The following is a 23,202-nucleotide window of genomic DNA, read 5'->3' as shown; positions in this document are numbered from 1 at the left end:
TTAGTAAAAGACAAAAAAACACAAAGACATAGGGTGAAAACGCCTAAAATTACAGCAAAAATGAGTGGAAACCGGCTCCCATAGCAGGTGACTCGTGAGTCAAAGGGTGACTCAGAAAGTCAAGTCAAGTTGTCCAACTTCTCATGTGACTCGCGGAGTCACTAAATCCTGTTGAATGTATAGTTTGATATAGAGAGGATTATGGAGATAGAGAGAGATAAGTAATAACACAATTAGTGGTTTGAATCACCTTAGTGATTATGGCTCAGAGGCCTTGTATTTATAGTGAGCCAATAGTAGTTTGTATAGGAATACAATACACAAGTATAATCGTATTAGAACTCTACCTAGCTAGGGTTATAGACAAATTGAAACTCTAACTAGATAAGAATCTATTTACAGAGATAATAGGAACATTATCTATAACACCCCCCCCCCCTCAAGCCGATGGCGGGCATGAACAAAGAGGTGAGAGCGTAGCATCATGAAGCGAGCCGGAGCTAGCGGCTTGGTGAGTATGTCTGCAACCTGATCATTAGTGGGAATAAATCTGACACTGAGAAAACCTCTGTGAACTTGTTCACGAACAAAATGATAATCTATCTCAATGTGCTTCGTACGGGCATGGAACACTGGATTTGAGGTGAGATAAATTGCTCCAACATTATCACACCATAGCTGAACCGGGGTGGGTAAGGGAAATCCAAGATCCGAGAGAAGAGATTTGAACCATAGGAGTTCTGTTGTGGCATTTGCCACTGCCTTGTATTCACTTTCTGTTGAGGATCTGGCTATTGTGGGTTACTTGCGGGTCTGCCACGATACAATGCTGGATCCAAGGTAAACACAGAAGGCACCCTTAGATCGTCGATCATCAGGACACCCTCCCCAATCACTATCTGAGTAACAATGGATGTGCTGTATTGGTTTGATGGACATAACTATGCCAAAGTCTGATGTGCCCTGAATATAGCGTAAGACCCTCTTAACTCCTTTCCAGTGCTCATCAGTCGGACAGTGCAGAAACTGATATAATTTGTTAACTGCAAATGCAATGTCAGGACGAGTGAATGTTAAGTATTAAAGTGCTCCCACAATGCTTCGATATTCATCTCCAGAGGTTAAGCTGGTGCCTAGCTCCTTTGAAAGTGTTGGCGTGGTGGCCATGGGCGTTAGTGTGGGCTTGGAGTCAATCATCTTCACTCTATCTAGGATGTCAGCCACATACTTGGCCTGACACATATGAATGCCATCCTTCTCATATCTGATCTCAATTCCGAGAAAGTATTCTGCCTTGCCAAGATTGCGAATGGGAAACTCATGTTCGATTGCTGTAATAGTGCTGGTGATGTGTGCAGGGTGGTTACCTGTTATGAGTATATCATCAACATAGCACAGAATGTAAGTCTTTTCGGTGTCTGTGCGTCTTATGAACAGAGAGTTGTCAGCCTGTGACATTTTGTACCCAAGGGAGAGGAGGAATGTTCGAAGGCGTGTGAACCATTCTCGCGGTGCTTGCTTTAATCCATAAAGACTCTTTTTGAGAAGACAGACATGATCTGGTCGGTCACTGTCCCAAAAACCCTGCGGTTGTTCCATATATATTGTCTCTGATGAGTTTCCATGAAGAAATGCATTAGAGACATCCAGCTGATTGATGAACCAGTTGTTTGCTGCTGCAATGGCAAATACATACCTAATGGTTGTAGCTTTGATTACTGGACTGAATGTTTCTTTGTAGTCAATGCCAGCTTTTTGAGTGAATCCCCGTGCTACCAAACGAGCTTTGTGACGATCAATGGTTCCATCAGACTTCTTCTTTGTACGAAAGAGCCACCTGGAGGTGATGACATGCTGATCATGTGGTCTCGGTACAAGTTGCCATGTGCCATTATCCAGAAGAGCTTGAATCTCTTCAGACATTGATGTACGCCATTCAGGTTATTTGTTGGCTTTACTGAAGCATGTGGGATCCACTGTGCCATTTGGATGTGTAGCTAAAAGTCCCTCAAACCTTCCTCTTGACTGAAAAGACGACTGTCGAAGTTGCATATAGTGTTGTCGTGGACCAATCAGCGGTGCATTGTGAGGTCTGGGCCTTTCAGTTGGAATAGGAGCAGGTGGTGCAGTTTCAGGAGGAGGAGAATCTGTTTGTGGTATGATGTTCTCTTCATGAGGTACTGCATTCTGTATTTCTGGTGTGGTGATGTTCACAGCATCAACTGGTGTGCTAGGATCATTCTGAGGAACAGGTGTTGATGCAGTAGTGACCACTGGTGACAGACATTGACGTGGAGCTAAAGGAGCAGTGTTTATGGCTTCGGAGTCAGGGGGAGTAATTGGGGTTCTAGGATGAGGTCCAGAGTGGACAGGTGTGATGGGTTGGGAGCATGGAACTAAGTTAGAAGTAGATAATATAGGATTAGGATTAGAGAAATTGCCTGGATACGGGTCGAGTAAAGATGGTAGTTGACACGATGTGCTTACCCCCGAGTTGCTAGATGAAGGTGATGATGCAGTGACTGCTGATGTAGGAAATACTTCTTCATTGTGCTGCATAAATTTGCAGATGTATATGCGTCCGGTGGCATATTCAAGACATATATCCCCAGAATGATTTTCTGATGGACCAAGGTAGACACATAACTTGGAGCGAAAGTCAAATTTGTGCTGATTGTATGGACGAAGAAGAGGATAGATACCACTGCCAAAAATGCGTAAGGCCTTATAGGCAGGCTTTTTCTTGTAGAACAAGAAATAGGGTGAATTGTTGTTTAGGATTTTGGTGGGTAAGTAGTTGATTAGCCTAATGATGTGTATCATGGCATAGTTCCAGAATTTTAAAGGTAAAGATGCATTAGCTAGCAAAGTAAGACAGGTGTCAACGACATGTCTAATTTTTCTCTCAGCTATACCGTTTTGTGCATGAGTGTGAGGGCATGCAATTTTGTGTATAATGCCATGTCGTTTGAAAAAAGGTTGTAGTTTTTGAAACTCTCCCCCAAGATCAGAGTAAATATTCTTAACCCTTGCACTATACTGATTAGAGATCATTGCATAAAAATCACAGAAGGTTGAAAAAACATCACTCTTATTCTTTAAACAGAAAACCCATCCAAATCTAGTGAATTCATCAATGATTATTAAAAAATAACGGTGGCCAAGAGAAGAAACAACTGGAGCTGGCCCCCAAACATCCAGATGTAAGTTCTCAAAAGTAAATGTATTAGAGCAACTAATAGAGGGTAAAGAGCTTCTAGCAAGCTTGCCTAATGGACAAAAAGAACAATTGCTAACTGGTTTTGAAGAGGATAGATTGTTTCCTTTGAGAACTGAGCTGACTGTCTGATTCTGACAATGTCCAAGCCGTGCATGCCACCTTTCAAAAGACACATTCTCTCCAACTAGTGCCTCCTTCAGGGTGGGTGTAAGCACATAAAGCCCATCTTTACTCGGGTCCCGTAACAGGATTTCCCCAGTTGTTTGGTCCTTCATAAGAAAATGGTTAGGCCAAAATTCAAAGAAACATGAGTTGTCACGGGTAAATTTTTGAACAGATAATAAAGATTTTGTAAGCTTGGGAACAAGTAGGGCATCATTAATTTTCAAATTATTGATATTTGAATTTCCAAAGTGAGAAATTTGCAAACCTTGACCATTGCCAAACTGAACTGTATCATATCCTGGATATGGCTGCATTTGATGAAGTTGAGTCGGATTTGCCGTCATGTGATTGGTTGCTCCTGTGTCTGGATACCACGGCTAATTAGGACCCATGAATGGATTTGGTGGTTGTTGCCATGCCATGTGCGCTTGTGGTCCAGGATTGTATTGTCCTCTTGAATTGTTCTTTGGTCTTTTGCACTTGTCAGCCCAGTGGCTTGGATCACCACAATTGTAGCACTTGCCACTTCTTCTCTTCTTTGGATTCTGCTTTTTTGATTGATTTGTTTCCATGGTGGATACATTGGCCTCCCGATGTGCTGATACACCCTCGGGCTGAAGTAGAGTTGACTTTCTAGTTGATTGAATCATGCCCTCAACTATCTTCAAGCTGTGCAAAATCTCTTGATAGTTGATGTTTGTACCGTGCTGAGTTACAAGATTCTGGACAGTGGAGCGATACTCTTCTGCTAAACCTTTGTAAAGAACTGGCGGTAGTAGATGTCGAGGATAAGGATTCCCTGAGGCAGCCAAATCATCAAGGATGGACTTCACTTTTTGCATATATGCAGTGACAGACATTCCCCCTTGCTCAAGCTCATGCAGTTCGACTCCCATCTGAAACTGCTTGCTGCCTGTAATAAGCCCGTAGGCATCCTCTAAGGCTAGCCAAATATCATGTGAGTATTTGAGATATGCAATCTCAGAAAACACCTCTTCGGTGATTGAATTTAGGAGCAAAGTCCTAACCATATTTTTTACATCACCCCATTGAATAAAAGATGGATTTATGATTAAATCCGCAGCTGATGTCACAAAACCTGTTCTAGGAATAAATTTGGGTAGAGGTGGTGTTGAACTAAGAATGTGAGGAAGAAGATGATAGGTTTGAATGGTAGATTCCATGGACATTCTCCATGCTTTGTAGTTGTTCGGGGTTAATTTGATGTTAATGTTGATATTTGTGGGTGGTTGTCTTGGTTGTTCAACATGAGTGGAGATAGGTTCTGGATGGACAGGATTGTTTGTATTATGAGGGATGGATGAGGGAATAAAATTGTGTCTAACATTGTTTGACGGTGCATCAACAGTGTTGTGAAACGAATTTGAGAAGAAAGATGGTGAGGGATCATGGGATAATTGAGTATTGTAACAAAATGGTGAAGTATGAGATTCAGAAATAACCTGATGTGTATTACTGGCTTCAGCCGCCTGATATGCTGCTAGGGCAGCAAGAACTGATGGAGAGAATAGAGTTGGAGGAGTCGAGGATTGTTGAGTCCGTGAAGGCGGAACAGTCGCCTGATATGCCGCAATGGCGGCTAGCACCGCAGCGTTAGCGGCGGACGTTGTCGGTGTTGGTAGCTTTGCGTTTTGCATAGGAGCCGTGGAAGGGAGATGGCTCGCGGGTTGGACAGGAGCCGCGGTTGCCGTTGGGAGCGCAGACGGCGCGCGGGCGCTGGCCATTTGATACGCGTGGAGTGCGGCTTGGACCTCCGGCGACAACGAGTCCACATCGGCTGCCTTGGTTGAATTTTGCGCTATGTGCGCAGAAGGAGTAGCGGTTACGGTCGTCGGAGCACCGGTGGTAGGCGCGCGGGCGCTGGCTGCTTGGAATGCGAGAAGCACGGCTTGCACTTCCGGAGGCAGCGAGGTCGCAGCGGCTGTCGCAGTTGGATTTTGCGCAACATGCGCAGCCTAACCAGCAGCCACAGTCATCGGAGGTGCCGTAGTGGGCGCACGGGCGCTGGCCGCTAGGTACGCGTGGAGTGCGGCACGGACGTCCGAAGGAAAGTAGTCGCCCACCGTCTTCTCTTGCGGTGGAACTGTTGCGGCAGGTTTGGCGGCGGCAGCGGCTAGGAACTCGGATTCTCCAGTGACGAATGGTGAGGTGAACCGCCATCCTGAAGATGCAAACGAGCCTCCGAGGGCATCGTCCGTGTTCTGAGCAGCCACGGAAGCTGAAGCCGCGTTCGGTGCGATGGTGACGGTAGCCACACCGGCGGCGGACGCAGCGGCATTTGCGGCGGTGGTGGCGGTGATGGAAGCTTTGTATTGAGAATAGGTTGGGGATTGGGGATGATCAGAGGATTCAAAAGATGCGGAAGTTGATAATACTGATACCATGTTGAATGTATAGTTTGATATAGAGAGGATTATGGAGATAGAGAGAGATAAGTAATAACACAATTAGTGGTTTGAATCACCTTAGTGATTATGGCTCAGAGGCCTTGTATTTATAGTGAGCCAATAGTAGTTTGTATAGGAATACAATACACAAGTATAATCGTATTAGAACTCTACCTAGCTAGGGTTATAGACAAATTGAAACTCTAACTAGATAAGAATCTATTTACAGAGATAATAGGAACATTATCTCTAACAAATCCTACTCATCCACGTACATTTCTTGACCTCTCCGATGCTCTGTTTCGTGTCCCTTTTGAGTCGATTGCTCCATCTGGTCTATCTTGCTCTTGTCTATCACGAAAATTCCCTCATCATTCTCCCCTTCTTGGAAAGTACCTGGACTAAGTTGTTTGTTTGGTAAAGGAGTGGTGCATTGTGCTTGAATAGGGTCAAATATTTCACATTGAAAGATGGCAAAGTTTTACCAACGAATTTGGAAGTGCCACGTGATATGCATTCGAGTTGGAATTTTCACAACTTTGAAAGATATATTTTTAGGGTTGGAGCTTGCTACTTGGTGCGCTTGCTGACCTTTCTTTGATCAATTACACCATCGTTTCATCTCCCACTTCAAATTGTACCTATATTTGGTTCTCATCCATTTCGGTCCTTAACTTGGCATTCTTCTCTCAATTCTAGCCCTAACCTCCCTATGCACTTATTAAATTTTGTGGGCTAACTTTTCATCGATCATATTATTATGTTTGTTCCCTTTTGGAATATTCATCGAATCAAACATGTGGTTAGGGACTTTGGTATACACAAGCTCAAAATGTGACTTCTCGGTATGCTAATGTGTGGCTCCATTATAATAAAACTCTACTTATGCCACCATAAAATCACATGTCTTCAGTTTCTCCCTATAAAGGCTCTTCAATATGTCACCCAAAGTTCAACTGGCCACTTCTGTTTGACCATCGTTTTGGAGATGGGAGGTGGTATTAAACTTCAAGAATGAACTGAATAAAGCTCAAAGTATCCTCCAAAAATGACTAAGGAACTTAGTTGCACGATCAGAGAAAATATTTTTAGGAACTTTGTGTACCTTTATAATCTTTGGTAAGAAAATTTGTGCAATAGAAGAAGCACCATTAGTCTTACGACATGAGGTGCCATTCTAAAAAACCAATCAACCACTAAAAAGATTAAATTCATTCCCCTTTTAAGTTCTTGGTAGCCCTAACATAAAATATAGGCTTAATGGGCACCCAGTCCCCTAAACTTGTAACTTTTTTCACCTGACCCCCTCAACTTAGGGGACAACCTCTCAACCCCCTCAACTCTCCAAAAACATCACAAACAGCCCCTTACACCCCTATGTTCGGTCAAAATATTGACTCGTATAGAAAACGTGCTTGACTGTTGACCACACCAATGTCACGTGTCACTTTTTTATTAAAATTTTCCATTATGGCATAAGAATTCTGATCGAAATCCATCTCTGGTAGTTGCTCGCCGAGCAGGGGTCTCAATGGAAAAATTTAATAAAAAAAATGGCACGTGGCATTGGTATGGTCAACAGTCAAGCGCGTTTTCTACACGGGTCAATATTTTGACCGAACATAGGGGTGTAAGGAGCTATATGTGATGTTTTTAGAGAGTTGAGGGGGTTGAGAGGTTGTCCCCTAAGTTGAGGGGGCCAGGTGAAAAAAAAGTTACAAGTTTAGGGGGTTGGGTGCCTATTAAGCCTAAAATATATAAAAAGTTCCTTGCAAATCGTTTACATAACATGCAATGGCTTGTAGAGACCTTTGTTTTAAGCATGCCCTTTTGCTGTTTGACACATATAATGCCTCTCCACCAAATAAGCTACATCATGCCTCAAATTAGGCCAATAATACCATGAACTTAAGACAGCATAAGTCTTGTCTCAACCAAAATGCTCGGATAAGCTTCTGCCATGCAAATCCTGAATCACTTGTTCCTAGAGGAAAATACAAGGAAAGAAAAGTTTATTCTCTTTCATCAAATAGCCATCAAGCAAATATTAATCATCATGGCCTCCTTGATTGGAACACTTGGCCTATACACTCACAAAGTTTGAATCTTTTTTTTAACTTGCCCTCAAATGTTGAAATGACTCAACTTCAAAAGCAATCGTCTTTAGAAAACTCACCCTCCTACCCAGAGCATTCGTTACCCAGTTTTGTGGACCTGCCTTATGAATAAGCTTATAAGGGAACTTATAAAAAAAAAAGAGGACCACCTAGCATATATGGAATTTAGAGTTTTGATCTCACAAATACTTCAAGCCTTGATGATATGTGTACAAGATGAGCTTCTTCTCAATGAAATAGTGCTTCCAAGTCTTTAAGGTTCTCACTATTGCATAGAATCCATTGTTATAAGTAGCCCATTTCTTCCTTGATTCATGCAACTTCTCCCTAAAGTAGGCAATCAACCTCTTTTGTTGCATCAACACTCCCTCGAATCAAACTCTATTAGCATCACACTCAAATAGCTTGTCAAACCAAAAATGCAATAATCAGCATCGTGCTCAACTTTTTTTTAATAAGTGTAAAGATATTCTCTTGTTCATCTTCCCACTTGAAATCTCTACCATTATGTAGATATCCATTTTTGTTCGAGACGTTTTTTTAGTTTTTCGCATATTGTACTTGATTTTCTAATGAATTCATGAGTTATACAAGGTTTGAGCTATTGTACACTCTCACCCCAATTCCTTTAGTATTTCTTCTAATGTTACTTCCGATGGATAGTAAGCGGGTCATCATGTAAATCTTGCTTATTTTTAGGGGAGCCCATAGGGAATCATATCGTGTAGTTTGATATGGTTGAACATTTTGAAACACTTGATTTCCAAAACGCATACATATTTAATGACATGTACTTATGAAGTGTGGTGAATCCAAATAGGTAAAACATTTAGAAAACTTTAAAGTTTTACAATTAGTTATTTTCAGTGTTGTCCAAGTATTGAATACACACGCTCTATCGAATTAGATAATTAAAGGAATGATTGATTCATATTATCAAAGTTTTTTTAGGTTGCTCGGTACTTGGCGTGATGGGATCACCGTTCCTTAAGACAATTAAGGTTGCCAAAACTATGCCTCCAGGTAATTAACTCTTACTTTAGAAACTCCCTCATGAAATTGAGTACTCATTGTTAGATACTTTTTTCCTTGAGCCTACTCAGGGTATCTCAAAAGTATTAGTTAAATTGTTTCTCTAATTAACTAGTTTAACCAAAGTCTTTGTATTCAATTCCCCAGTAGGGTCGACATTGTGAGTTATCAAATGCTCGGGGATCCTCCCCTACAAATTGGATGTATTGCTTCCTTAGGGTCTTTCTTTCAATGTTACTTCTGAATGATAGTAAGCTACTTATCATGTAAATATTGTTTACTTTTCAAGGGAGCCCATGGGGAATCGTATCACGTAGTTCAATATTTGAAAATCATGGTTTCTGAAAGACAAAGTCGCCATCCGGTTTCAACCAACTGGAAAAAATCGGTAATGACTATCCTTCCTTCAAGAGACTAAGTTTCTAGACAATCACCTACTTTCTAATTGTTAAACACATTTAAATTTTAGTACATGGTTTTCCTATATTTCTAAGCTCATTTACACGTGAAGGTTTCTCATTAGAAGATCGTGTTATCTAAATAGAAATGTGACACCTTAAAAGGTTCTAGCAGGAAAGCATAACGGAATATGTAACAACCTATAAATATAGGTTTGTGTGAATCTTTCAAGTATACAACATTTTGTTTAGTTTTGTGTTATTATCTCATCCTATTAGTCTTATTCCTGTTGATTCTATAAAATTCCATATCTCGGATAAAACAAATATGGTAAATAAAAGGCTTAATATATTACCAGCTCCCTGAACTTGTACAAAATAGTAGATTGGCTCCTTGAATTTTTCAAGTGTCTCACCAGCTCCCTAAACTTGCTTATTTCGTATCACCAACTCCTTAAACTGGTCCATAAAAGTGGATTAGTTCCCTGAACTTTGCAAGTGTCTCACCAACTCCCTAAACTTGTTTATTCTGTAACAACTAAATACAAAAACTTATTAAACCTAAATTCTAAAAATACATTTTCATCTATTCGAGAGGTCATTTTTTCGCTTTTCCTACCTTTCAACCTATTATAAGAATTAGTGTTGCAGGTTTGAGACATTGAATGGATGAGGATCGAGAGCTAGTATTATGGTTTTTGTATTTAATTGTTACAGAATAAGTAAGTTTAAGGAGTTGGTGAGAGTTCAGGGAACTAATCTACTTTTATTGACAAGTTTAGGGAGCTAATGATATGAAATAAACAAGTTTAGAGAGCATGTAAGACACTTTAGTTTAGAGAACCAATCTACTATTTTGGACAAGTTCAGGAAGCTAGTGATGTATTAGGCCTAAATAATAATAAACATATGTAAAGAAATTATATTATTCCTTTCATTCCTTTATATCAAAATAATTATCTTTATTGGTCTAGTTTTTCTACCCTCTACAATTAAATCCGATTAATCATTGTATATTCTCTTTGCTTTTAAGAATTATGAAAAACAAAAAAAAAAATTGTAATTTTGTATAAATAGAGGGAGAGATTTAGCTACGAAAACTTTCTTTGTTGTTGAACCACTAAAACAGCAGCTCTAGTTTTAACATCTTTACAGGCAAGAATATCACCAATAATACCAAGTTCAGGAATCTCACTCCATTGCAATAAACCTGAAGTTTTAGACGATTCGACCCCGTATCGTCTTCCTACTATAAATAGATCATATTTATCTGCGACGGAAAGAATCTCCATCGCGGTTTCAGGCCCGCCATTCACAAATTTTGTTACATATTCTATATCGGTTAAACACTTTTGATTTTGTTGATAAGTTTTCAGCATTTTCTCTAATGCTTTTGCATCAAGATCTTCATCTCCATCTTCATCTTCATTTTCGTTGTTTCTATCGTCGCCGCGTGTTGCTTCTAGATCCTCCAAATCATCCTTCATCATAAAATGAATTATTGTTAGCTGCGAAGACGTGTCTTCCGCTATTCTTTTAGCCAATGCCAACGCCTCCCAATCGTCATTGCCGCCTAAGAATATCATGCAAATCGAAAGTGATGACGATAATTTGGTGCGACGACCGAGTTTTCCCCTGTCTAAGAAAATTGCAACCGAACAAGAAGCCTTGTCGAGAACCTTTCGATTGGTTGCCCTTATATTAAGGTCATCTGCTTCGATTTCTCCGTGAATAGACCATTTCCGGTGGAACGGAAGGACTATTATCGACGCAATGTGCTCTAATGCGAGAATCGAGATATCCTCATTCATTGAAGAAACAGGGGAAATTGATGTATAAGTAGAAATGGATGTTCCTTCCGAATTATTCTCCTCGTATTGATTGAAATAGATAATGAGATTATGCGATGAGGAATCTTCGGATGCCGGATTTTCTTTGTCGTGCGATATGATCATAGGGGTGTTGAGACCGATTAACGGGACAAGATGAAGAACATGTAAATCCAAGAATCTCTCCCTAGTAGGATGAAAAGCATCAAGAAATCTTGTCACTGAAGAAATGTTGTCTTGATCATAAACACAAACAAGAATTCGGAGCTGCGAATCGTGCTTCAAGCTTGTAACACTTTTGTCGTGGTAGCTCACGTAGTTCTTTGTTGGATCATACAGGCGTTTCACAATTGTTGCTACGACGAGAGACGTCGCTAATGTGTTAAAGATTAAGACGGAGTACGCTTGTTCAGTTAATAACTGCAACAATAATAAAAAAGAACAAATTAGTATGTTATAACTATGCCTCTTATATGTCTGGCGTACTACGTCATCTGTGCATCAGCCCAATAATATGATGTCACGTTGTTATTAATGACTAATAAAACATTAAAATTGAGTAACTAAGTAGTTAATTATTCAAATATAATTCTTGATCTTCAAATATAAATCCTCAATCTTAATTATAAGGCTTAATACCTCATTTGCTCCCTAAATTTGTCCAAAAAGCTTGATTGGCCCCTGAACTTTTAAAGTGTTCTAATAGCCCCTTGAACTTGCATAAAATGTTTAATTAGCCCCTGAACTTGCGTAAAATATAATTAATTAATCGCTCGGTTGTAAAAAAAGTAAGTTAAATACAGAAGATATGTTGCACGTATCTAAAAAAAAGTAAAACGACCAAAGTTAGGGTATGTGATTATAATATTAGAGAAGAAAAGTTTTATAGTTGAAAAAATAAAAACTTCTTTTTTAATATATTTTAATCTATTTTATGAATTATGTAATAACATCCTGAGGCACATGCAATATATCTTCAATATTTAACTTACTTTTTTACGATCTGAGTGATTAATTGATTATATTTTATGCAAGTTTGGGGAGCTATCAAGAATACTTTGAAAGTTCAAGGGTCAATCAAGCTTTTTGGACAAGTTCAAGAGGCAAATGATGTATTAAGCCTTATAAACCTTAACTCTACAATGATACATAACCGAACTGGTGATATGTCACTCGTCTCCTGAATGGTCCAGAACTAATTTGTCTAGGACTATAGTATAATTTCTCCATCCCAACCCTTCGTTTAATGACTTTCTGTACGCTCCAACCAAACAAACTCTACAACTTTCTTTAGGGAAAGAATCGTATGGAGAAATCATACTATACCCCTGGCGCACCACATCACCCATACCCCCAGACAATTATGTGTGAGTGTTTAAATGCGTGTAAAGGCGAAAAATTTTTTTTGAGAAAAATACCTTTCCCTGCCTTGAAAATAGGTATAGTGCCATCTCAATAGTACCTCTGCTAGTCATAATTGTTGCAAATAACACAGAATCAACAAATGGAATCTTCCAACACAGCATAGGGACCAAACAAGATAACATCTTCACAGCTCCAATGGTAATAACAAACAACAAATAGATTTTAATCTCTCCAAAATTAGTAAAAATGATACCCAAATCAGCCTTCATTGTAGATGTAACAACAGCCACAGGCAACAACACTGAATAGCTAAAAGTTTCAAACTTTTTAACCAAGGCAGATCCTAAAGGCAGACCGGCGGGTACTAATATTCCTAACATATAAGCCCCGACCCCCGGCCTCTGATGGAATATCTGGCAATAAACTTCGGACATAAGAGCCATCAACATAAGACTACAAGTGATGGAGGAATCAACGGGCGATCCGACTGGAATCCTTCGGATTATCCACATAATTCCCGGTCGGATTAAGAATATAAGAACAAGTACAAAACCAATAAATGCACAAGAATTCATCCACCATGAACTTATTTTTGCACCAAAAATGCTGCTGAGTACAATAAGTTGTGCACTAATTCCACCCGAAATCATTGCCGACGACAGAAGTAGATGACCGATCTCCGAATTGGGAATCTTGAGCTCTTTAAGCACATGAATAACCACAGAAAATGTAGAGAAGGATTGCACAAGAACCAATGTTATGGATTCAATAACTAAATGTCTTTCCATAAAATAGGCAGTGAAAGGTTTTAACATTGCTAAACCAACAGCTAAAGGTACTAGAACTGATGCTAAACCGGTGATTATAGCGAATTTTCCGGTTAATCTCTTTGCTGATTCTAAATTGATGTCTACTCCAGTTAAGAATATATGAACAAGAAACCCAAATATTGCTGCTTCAGTTAATACTTCACTGCTTTCAATTGGGAAAACAACTTCCTTCATAAAATTAAATCTCCCCAATATTGTAGGCCCAAGAATTACGCCTGCCTGGTTCACAAAAAAAAAAAAAAAGTTAGCCACTATGTGATAATAATTAGCGACGAAATTTCATTGAAATGTAAAATATTCATTGGTAATTTCAGTTTATTCAGAATTTGCACTGAATCTCAGGTAGAAATAGCCGTAGCTAAAAGAGTCCGTAATTTTTAACATATTTTCGTTAATTGACTTCCGTCGCTGATGCTTAATTCAAAACTTGGATTTATCATCTCTATATTTCGGGAGAACTTATACAGTGGACCGGATACAATTTACCCAACCAATGAAAAAACAGAATCATGCTACCTCATTAGGAGATGATTGGTGTAAGGAAAGAAAGTGTACAATTGTCATATTTCTATTGGTAAGGTCCAATGGACCGGGATCATAGTAGAATTTCTCATATTTTCGTTAATTAAAATCATATGGTTATATTTCAGCAATAAATAGGATTACTTTTAAATTTGCAGGATTGAACATATGCTAGAGTGGTCCTACTTGGGTGTCCTAACACCAAACTAGAAGGCTCTGACGTGCGATAAATATTTCATTACTTATTTATTATTTTATCATTAAAATTATTAATTATCATTATATTTACCAACAGTGAGAGCAGAGAGACATAAATTTTCACAAACTCAACCTACGGTACCAACTGAGCCATAACCTCTCACAATAAAGAACCAAAATATGTAACAAACACAAGAAATATAAAAAACACATACCAGAATTTGGCAGATGAACATAGAGAGTCCGAATCTGCCAAGAAAGAAAGATAAACCATGAGCCATCATGAGAATAATCCCCAGCTGCAGCTCGAAGAGTGGCACAGAGTAGGTAAGAAACTCGGTCACTGACGACTTTTCGCCGAGGAAAATGCCTGGAGATATAACCTTTTGATTTGACTCAGAAATGTTCCAACAAGGATCTGTTGAATTCATTTCCATTGGCGATGAAAAACAATTGCTTTGTAATTGTTTAACATGTCAATTTGGTTATAATAATTAGTTTAAATAAGAATGCACATTTTATTAACTAATTAATTTCAGTTCATTATCATTTGTATATTATCCTATTTTTAATTGAATTCTTAATTGTTTCGCTGACTATATTAACTAATAAGAAATTCAAAGCATCCAACTAATTTTCTGTTTTATTTGTTATTATATTATGGCTGGAAGAAGTTAATTAGTATAATCATATCCTTAAAGAAAAATAATTCTTCTGAAAAACAAACAAATTTATAAACTCGGATCCAACAGCTGTGAATTGATAAGATGTTGTATGTGGTTCAAGTCTAAGAGATTGAAATAGTCTGTTAATGATTAATCCCTATGTAATCTAGCATATACAAAACCCATTGAACTTCACAAGCAGTCAATGCTAGAGTCATGTATTCTAGAACTCCTTGAAATTGTTGGTTGCTTATTTTTGTTCCATGAAATAAGAGAATCACCAAAAAACATAGTAAAAGTAGTAACAGATCTTTTAGTGTCATCACTATAAGACCCGGTCCGGAGTGGGTGGCGCCGGGGTAGAAGGCCTGAGCAAAGAGCGGCCCTAAGGGATGACAATGGGGGTAGGAATGAACTGAATCCCACATCGGAAATTGAGAGGGAGTGATTGGGCTTATTAGTAAGATGTGAATCCAATACATGCATACACGTTTTAAAACCGTAAGACCCAATGTGTTGGATTTAGGCCAGAGCAGACTACATGGTATTGGAACATGGTGTTACAATTGGTACCAGAGCTACAATTGGTATCAGAGCCGACTCTCCACGTACGATGTGTGGTTCGGGGACGAACCAGGCGGAAGCTGGTGGGCCTGTAATGACCCAGTCCGGAGTGGGTGGCATCGGAGTAGAAGGTGATGGGACAATGTAGGATTTAGGATCCCTTGGTTAACTCCTATGTGCGATTTAGGAAATTCAAGATTCTTGCTATCTATTGACGGTAATCACCCTAATAAGCAATATGAATGTGATCAAGATCCATATAACCTATTTACATGCGTTCGATTAATAGCTTGGTTAGGCAATATAACCTAGGTCATGCAAAGCATTAGGTTCTTTGGTGATTAAGTCTAAAGTCGTAGCCCAGACAAAAAGCCGCACTCCTAGTGTCCTAGCGAGGTCAATTTATGCAGGTTCAAACTAGATAATCTCCTGTCGGTCTCATATCTATCTAAAATCATATCTCATGTCGGTCTCAAGGCATTAAGCATACATAAACTGATCAATCAATAGCAATCATATAAACCCTAAGTCCCTATGCACACATATTCATACAACCAATTTCACCTCCATCCTAGATTGGATGAAGATTAGTTCATAGACAAACGACTCGAGGAGATAATATGAAGGGAAACGATAAAAGTCATCTTTATTGAATATAAAAGCATAAGATAAAGGGGGAAAGAGAGATCTAAAAGCCGATTATCGAATTCAATTACAAACTCCAAGACAACAAGGTAGATTAGACTCCACGCCGTCAATTGTTCTTTGGAAAAAGTAAATGATAGCTAAAGAAATAATGCGAAAATGAAAGACTGATAATAATGATTTATCCATTCCAAGGGAGAAGATATCTCCTATTTATATTGTTTAGGAGAAATCCTAAGTGCAACAAAGGGTAAAAATGACATTTTAAATGCCTTCAATGGTCCCTAGGAGTCAATAGGCCGAACTCTTGAGAGAGAGGAAACGTTGGGCAATTCTGCTCGCCTCGTCTCGCTGAGACAAGTGATCGTCTCAGCGAGACATTGGCTGTCTCGGCGAGACATGGGATGTCTCACCGAGACAACTCGTCATCAGTTGCCAAAAGTGCTCCAATTCATGCTCAGATTCGTCCAAGCGTGCTCCAATGGTACACTAAAGTCCCTGAAAATGCTAATCATGCCATGAGAAAGATAAAATAACAGAATTAACTCTAAACTATTAAAATAACAACATCATAACCAAAAACTGAACTAAAATGAGCTAAACTAACATTAAAAACAATATAAAATAAGGAGATATTAGAAGGCCCGAGCAAGGAGCGGTCCTAAGGGATGGCGATGGGGGCAGGAATGAATTGAATCACACATCAGAAATGGAGAGGGAGTGATTGGGGCTTATTACTAAGATGTGAATCCAATACATGCAGACGCATTTTAAAGCCGTGAGGCCCAATGTGTTGGATTTGGGCCAGAGCGGACAATATCTACATGGTATTGGAACATGGTGTTACAAACACAGTTTGCCCAGTATAAGTCATGAAAAGATTTCAACTGTATATTTCCTTTGCTAGGATAGAAAAATCCTTGTGTTGGCGTATCCTTGAGATACCTCAAGACCCTGTGAACTGTCTGCATATGTATATTTGTGGGACAGTCAAGGAATTGACTTAAACAACTTACAGAAAATGATATATATGGTCTTATGTTGGCTAAATAGATTAATTTGCCAACAATTTTCATGTATTGTTGTTTGTCTTCTGGTTGTTTTCATGTATATTTTGAAAGCTTGAGTGTTGAATCCATTGGTGTATCAGCAAGTTTACAAGCTAAAAAATTTGTTTCAAAAAAACAGAACTAGAACATATTTTCATTGACAAACAAAAATGTCTTCTTTATTTCTTGTTATCTCTAAACCAATATCACCAGTGATATTAGCTGAACTTTTAATCATTATAGTACCAGATGAGATAACAATTCCTCATAACCTACCACACTAGTTTACATATAGAAAACTATCAAAAAATCGTAACAAACGTGAAACTAAACATCCAATATAATCCAAGCTACCAATATAATCTTCATCTTCCCCAAGCAAACTAGCATATTTATTTCCCTCTCTTAAATAACCTTTTAATGCATTGTTTGTCCCAACCCTCCTAAATCAAGAACACCATTATTTACTGGTCTATTGCTCCTAGATCGCTCCTTCCTATAGCTTTTAACACTTTGTCTAACTTCTTGTACTTCTTCATCTTGTTCACTCCCATTGTCATCATCAAATTCAGCTTCATACAATTCATCATCTGTTGTGTCTGAGTCTGTCTCACTATCAGATGTTGCTTCTTCTACAATGCCTTCACCATTTTCAGCAACACCATCTTGATGTACATGATCTTCTTCGTCCACAGCTTCTTCATTAACAGACTTTCCCTTTCTGCGGAATGAGAACATGAAGCTACAGTCGCTTGTGGAGTCTTTCTTATCAATATATTAGCAACAATTTCCACCTCAGCCCTAGTTTCCAACTCAGCAGACTTGACAAAATCATCTGGTAAAGCATCCACGTACACATCCATCCAATCACACTTACCTTTTCCATTTATTATATCGAAGACACTTAAATCATTTGTTAATTCTACATAGTTACTTGAATCTTTGTCAGTAACATAATAAAGAGACCCACAATTTGTATAGCCTAACTTAAAAACACACCAAAGTATGTCTAACCTACTTAACTTATAGGATTTATGTGATTTGCAATGGACCTCACCACTAATATACTCCCAAATTCTCCCAACCCCAACAACAACTTTCCTCCATGGTGAATATTAACATTGACGAAATCATCTCTCATCTTCCATGCAAAGAAGTACAAAAACCATGACTATTTGCAATAAAGATTCTCTTAAACAATGATTATTGACAATAAAAAATCACAAAAATCACTATTCAAAACAGCTGTACTAGCCTACTTGCAACATAATAAGTTAAAAACCATGGGTTAATTACAAATCTGGCTCATTTTGAAAGCTCATTTACATATTAAGTCTAGTTGTCCAATATCTGACAAATCTAGACACTTTCACTACACATGGACAAAAATACCCTCATCTTCCTCATTCCTTCATCTTCTTCCTCATTTCTTTTGCCTTCCATAACTTCCATAGCTTCCTCCCTTCTAGGCCTCCCTTTCTCTCTTCTTTTCTCTGCCAAATCCGAATAGCTAATCTTTCCTTCGTGACCGCCGCTTCTCTTCTCCTTTCTTTTCCGCAATTTCGTTGAACTTCAAGCCTTAAATCGGAGAAGCTCCTCCACGGTAGCAATTTCGTTGAACTTCAAGACACTATTCATTTCATCTATGTCTGAAATTGTATTTTTTACAACTAAAAAAAAGTTTATAACTTTTTTAATCACATTATACATATAAAAAATACTTTAAAACGGTTAAAAAATATAAATTACAAACTCTTATAAAATGAATAGTGTTCTCCTAACCAAGTTTTTATGTTCAAATTTTACTTTTTTTGGTCATTATGAATAAAAAAATAAAAGATTAATAATTTAATTCACCAAAATCAAAATGATTAGAGTGGCTTCATGTTATTTATTTTTTTTAATTTTATCAAAATTAAGAAGAGGATCCAAATCTTGACAAAATAGATCAATCCAATACTTACATTATGTTATCCAAGACTAACATTATGAGTATTGTAAAATTTCATCTATCTAATTATGCATACTCTGGCTTAATCTACAATATCTGGTCCATCTTTTATTTGTTGTTGCACTACCAAAACAGAAGCTCCTGTTTTGAGATCCTTAGAGGCAAGCAAGTCTCCGATGTCTCCGATCTCCGGAAATTGACCCCAGTCCGACAAGCCCATAGTTTGAGGACATTCAACACCATATCTTCTTCCTACTACAAAGAGATCAAAATCATTTGCCATGGAATGAACAACCAATGCTGTTCCTGCTCCATCTTTCACCACTTCTCTTCTATACTCTATCCTCGCATTTGAAGCACTTGTTTTGCTTAATTTCTTCAACGCCCGGTCGTCGAGCACTTTCTCCGCCGATTCAGTCCAGTCAATATCCTCCTCGTCATGAACAATATGGAGGACTGTTAATCGTGTTTCCGAGCATGATCTAGTCATTCTCATTGCTATACATAAGGCCTCTCGGTCATCATTTCCGCTGAGGAAGATCAAACACATTGACCGGAATGGCCCTTTGGTTGCTTGCATTGGTTGGATACCGAGTCTGCTCCGATCTAAAAAGATCCCGACCGAGCAAGGTGCTTTTTGAAACACTTTGACGGTCAAATTCTTCAAACTCGTGCACGCCGGATCGAATGTTTTCGCGCTGGACCACATTCTGTGAAGAGGAATTAGAATGAGAGATGCATTATTATCAAGAGCGACTGAACAAACATCCTCGTCCATTAGGCTTGCTGGAGATATTGCAGTGAAGGCATCAACAGATATAACATCAAGATTGTTCTGTTCATACTGGTCGAAATGGACTAGGACGTTTTGTGAGTACTCGTACTGAGAAGCCGACTTGTTCTTCTCGTGTGAGATGAACACTGGGGTGGATCGGCCGAGGAGCTCAATTAGGTGAAGGACATAAATGCCGATGGGGTTTTCTTTAGTAGGGTGAATTGTATCAATCACTCTGAAAATTGAAGCTGTATCTTCTGGTTCGTGAATACATGCGAGAATTCCAAGCTTCGTTTCAGGTTTCGAGCTTTCCATGTTTCTTGATTGGAAACCTTCATATTTTCTTGAAGGGCGGTATAAGTGTTTGGCAAGAACTCGAGAAATGGTTGAGCTAAAGAGTATAGATAATACAAGAAGAGAGTAAACCGGAACCGAAACCAACTGCATTGTAGCATAAAATCAGTTAAGAGGTAATTAATACTGATTGGATCAGGTATTAATTAAACAAGTCTAATATGCGCGGGGCTAACTGAACCTTTTATACAAGTTGAGAGAACTATCGGAATACTTTGAAAGTTCAGGAGGCTAATCAAGCTTTTTAGACAAGTTCGGGAGACAAATGATGTATTAAGCCAAAATAAGCCCAACACGTCTAAGTTGGGCATCTCTTCTCTTCTTTTTTCCAGTTCAGGCCAAAATGGCGTCGTTTTGACTAGAGTTGCTTATATATATATATATATATATTGGTCTAACTAAGCAAAAACGACGCTGTTTTAGCTAGAGCTGGATAAAAAAATAGATGAAATTGCAAAGTTGAGACAGGGCAGGACAGGGTGATTCCAGACGGTACCCTACATACCGCTCTAGGTGCAAGTTATGGTTGTTCTATTTTTAACAAAATAACCATTACTTTGTTTTTTTCATCATTGGACGATGAGATGGAAAATTATTCCAATGGTGGAAAAAAACAAAGTCATCATCCAATGGTGGGAAAAAACAAAGCAATGGTTACTTTTGTTAAAAACAAAGTAACCATAGTGTTTTCCTGCCGCTCTACCTCTAGTTCCGCCTATGAATATGTGCTTCATGGAAAATTGAAATTTACCTGAGCATCTTTCAGCATAGCGTAAGAAGCGAGCTCAATAAGACCTTTACAACTCATGATGAAAGCAACTGCAAAACACTGTTTTAGTGGCATCTTGTAGAGCAATGGAGGGATAACACAGGCTATCCATTTGACTGCAAACAGAAAAATCAAGATACTGATGAAGTACCATAAATTTTCCCCTAATCCAGGCACAATCTGATCAAAATCGGCTCTCATTACAGCAGTAGCAATATGAATTGGTAAAAGAACCCCAAGTGTAAGAGCTTCAAACTTATTAACCAAAGCAGACCCTATCGGCGGTCCCGACGGAACAGCAAAGCCGAAGATAAATGGAGAAACTGCCGCAACTTGAGGGAAGTAAAGGTAATAGAATCCAAGTGAAACGAACAATGCGGAAATTATACAACTGGTGAAGGCATTAACGGGTTTCCCTCGAGGAGTTTTTCGAATCATCCAAACCAAAGCAGGACGAACAGCGAATGCAGCAAAAGCAACAACTAAAACAATCCCTGAAATATCTCTTACGTTGCATCCTTTAGTCCGTTTGTCGGCGAGGCATGCAGTGATGGTTGAACTGAAGCTGAAAATATCGGCGACCAATGCCGACGAAAGAACTAGTCGTCCGATTTCTGAATTTGAGATTTTCAACTGACTCACTAGGAAGGCAATGACTGGGAAATGTGTAAGCGATTGCTCTTTTATAACAATCTTATCTTCCCCCGTTTCATAGTCCGGGTTTACAAAACTTTTGTAAGCAACACCAATTAAAAATGGGACAGCTACCGACGATATTCCGAGGGAAATTTCCTTTCTTCCTACTTTTCGTAGTACTTCTATTTCCATCTTCACTGCTGTCAGGAAAAAAAACATTTGAATCCCCATCAATGACAATACTTGAACTGTAAGCTGGCTTGATCGCGGAAATACGTATACTTGCATGAACTCATGTTGCCCGAGAAACGTAGGACCAAGGAGAATTCCAGTCTGCCCACAAAAACAAAATCATCAATATAATGAAATTAAGTTGGGATTTATATAGGAGAAAGAAAGTAAAGCTTTTAGGATTAATGAAATGGAACAGAAATAAATATGCCATAAATCTTAAATTCTTAATGAGAAAGACATTATTGTAACTTTGATCTTATCTTCCACGAATGTGTTCAGGGGTTCCCTCAAAAGGATGCCAAATGGCGATGGCTTTCTCGTTAAAAATTTAAGATTTATGCTATTTTTGTTCCATTTCGGATAGTTGGAGAACCATGGATCATGTAATTAGACTCGAGCTTTTATACGTACCAGGATGGAGCAGGTGAACGTGCTGCTTAATCCTACACGACTGAGGAGGAAACGAAATGCATGGCTGACTGTAAGAATTAGAACCATCTGCAACTCAAGAAGCGGCAAAGGGTAGCTTAGATAATGTGAATCTGGATTCGCCATGCTGTTCAAGATCCCATGAGAATTCACAGATTCTGTTAAATTATAGCATATTTTTACTGTTGCAACAACAGCAACAGATGCTGTCGACAACATCTCCAAAAACAAAATCTGAGTTTTATCGATGTATATTTATATGTTAAGTATAAATATATGTATATGAATAAGAAATAATACAGTATAAGAAGAAGAGATATGTTGATTGTTGATTGTGTTGAATTTGAATAACATGAGATGAAATATATATGATTTGACAAAAAAGAGGTTTTTGGATTTTGAAAACGTTGGTCTCTTGTTGTCAAGCAGTTGGAAGACTACTATTTTTGTCTAATAAATAAGTTAATTAGTTAATTAATTACAATTAAAGAAATTTTACGTACAAATATGAGGATTTGAAATCTTGATTTGATAATTAGTTAGCAAAAATTGACCTGTTGAATAGAAAATTGTTTCTAAATTATAAGTTTGTTCTAACTGGCTTTTGGTTTTATGTGCGCTTTTTTATTATTATTATTATTAATGATTATGCTTGAGAAACAAATAAAAGTACAGAGTAATAATGTTAACTAAAATTTTCTAATTTATACACAATATTAAATAGAAGATTTACAATCAAACAATCAGTTGTTCGTTGTAATATAGAATTAGAAAAATATTTCATCCTATTCTTCTATCTATTACTTCAATTAGGTAAATTAGGTATCGGTTATAATGTATATATATTTATTTATTTATTTATATATATAACAATATCACAATACATTAAACATATATATTATCTATATAAGATCAAAATGCATCAAAGAAATTTCTTGAACAAAAACAGAAACGAGAAAAACAAATTTCACACTATAAAATATAAATAGAGGAATAAGATACAAAAATACCCTTAAGTTGGCAGGCTGGCAGCCAAGCATTTTACCC

General features: G+C 38.2%; 1 protein-coding gene across 1 annotated transcript; it reads right to left on the bottom strand.

Moving 5' to 3' along the window:
* Positions 1-18,849: 18,849 nt before the first annotated feature.
* LOC136222421 (cation/H(+) antiporter 4-like) lies at positions 18,850-23,144 on the bottom strand. The gene is made up of 3 exons (XM_066010165.1): positions 22,138-23,144; positions 20,839-21,825; positions 18,850-20,174 (listed from the first exon to the last, which is right to left on the bottom strand). Exons 1-3 carry the CDS (start codon positions 22,372-22,374, stop codon positions 19,041-19,043), a joined length of 2,358 nt encoding a protein of 785 aa, XP_065866237.1. The 5' UTR covers positions 22,375-23,144; the 3' UTR covers positions 18,850-19,040.
* Positions 23,145-23,202: the final 58 nt, after the last annotated feature.

Source organism: Euphorbia lathyris, chromosome 3 (assembly GCF_963576675.1).
Source record: "Euphorbia lathyris chromosome 3, ddEupLath1.1, whole genome shotgun sequence".
Lineage (NCBI taxonomy): Eukaryota > Viridiplantae > Streptophyta > Magnoliopsida > Malpighiales > Euphorbiaceae > Euphorbia > Euphorbia lathyris.
Note: the sequence above shows the minus strand (reverse complement) of the source record. Positions and strands in the feature narration are given on the sequence as shown.

Excerpts from the sequence above, each read along its gene's own strand:
- LOC136222421 (XM_066010165.1), bottom strand. The coding sequence starts at position 22,374 with ATGTTGTCGACAGCATCTGTTGCTGTTGTTGCAACAGTAAAAATATGC. Across the intron at positions 21,826-22,137 it reads CGTTCACCTGCTCCATCCTG|ACTGGAATTCTCCTTGGTCC; the intron begins GTACGTATAAAA and ends TTTTGTGGGCAG. Across the intron at positions 20,175-20,838 it reads CTATGCTGAAAGATGCTCAG|TTGGTTTCGGTTCCGGTTTA; the intron begins GTAAATTTCAAT and ends GCTACAATGCAG.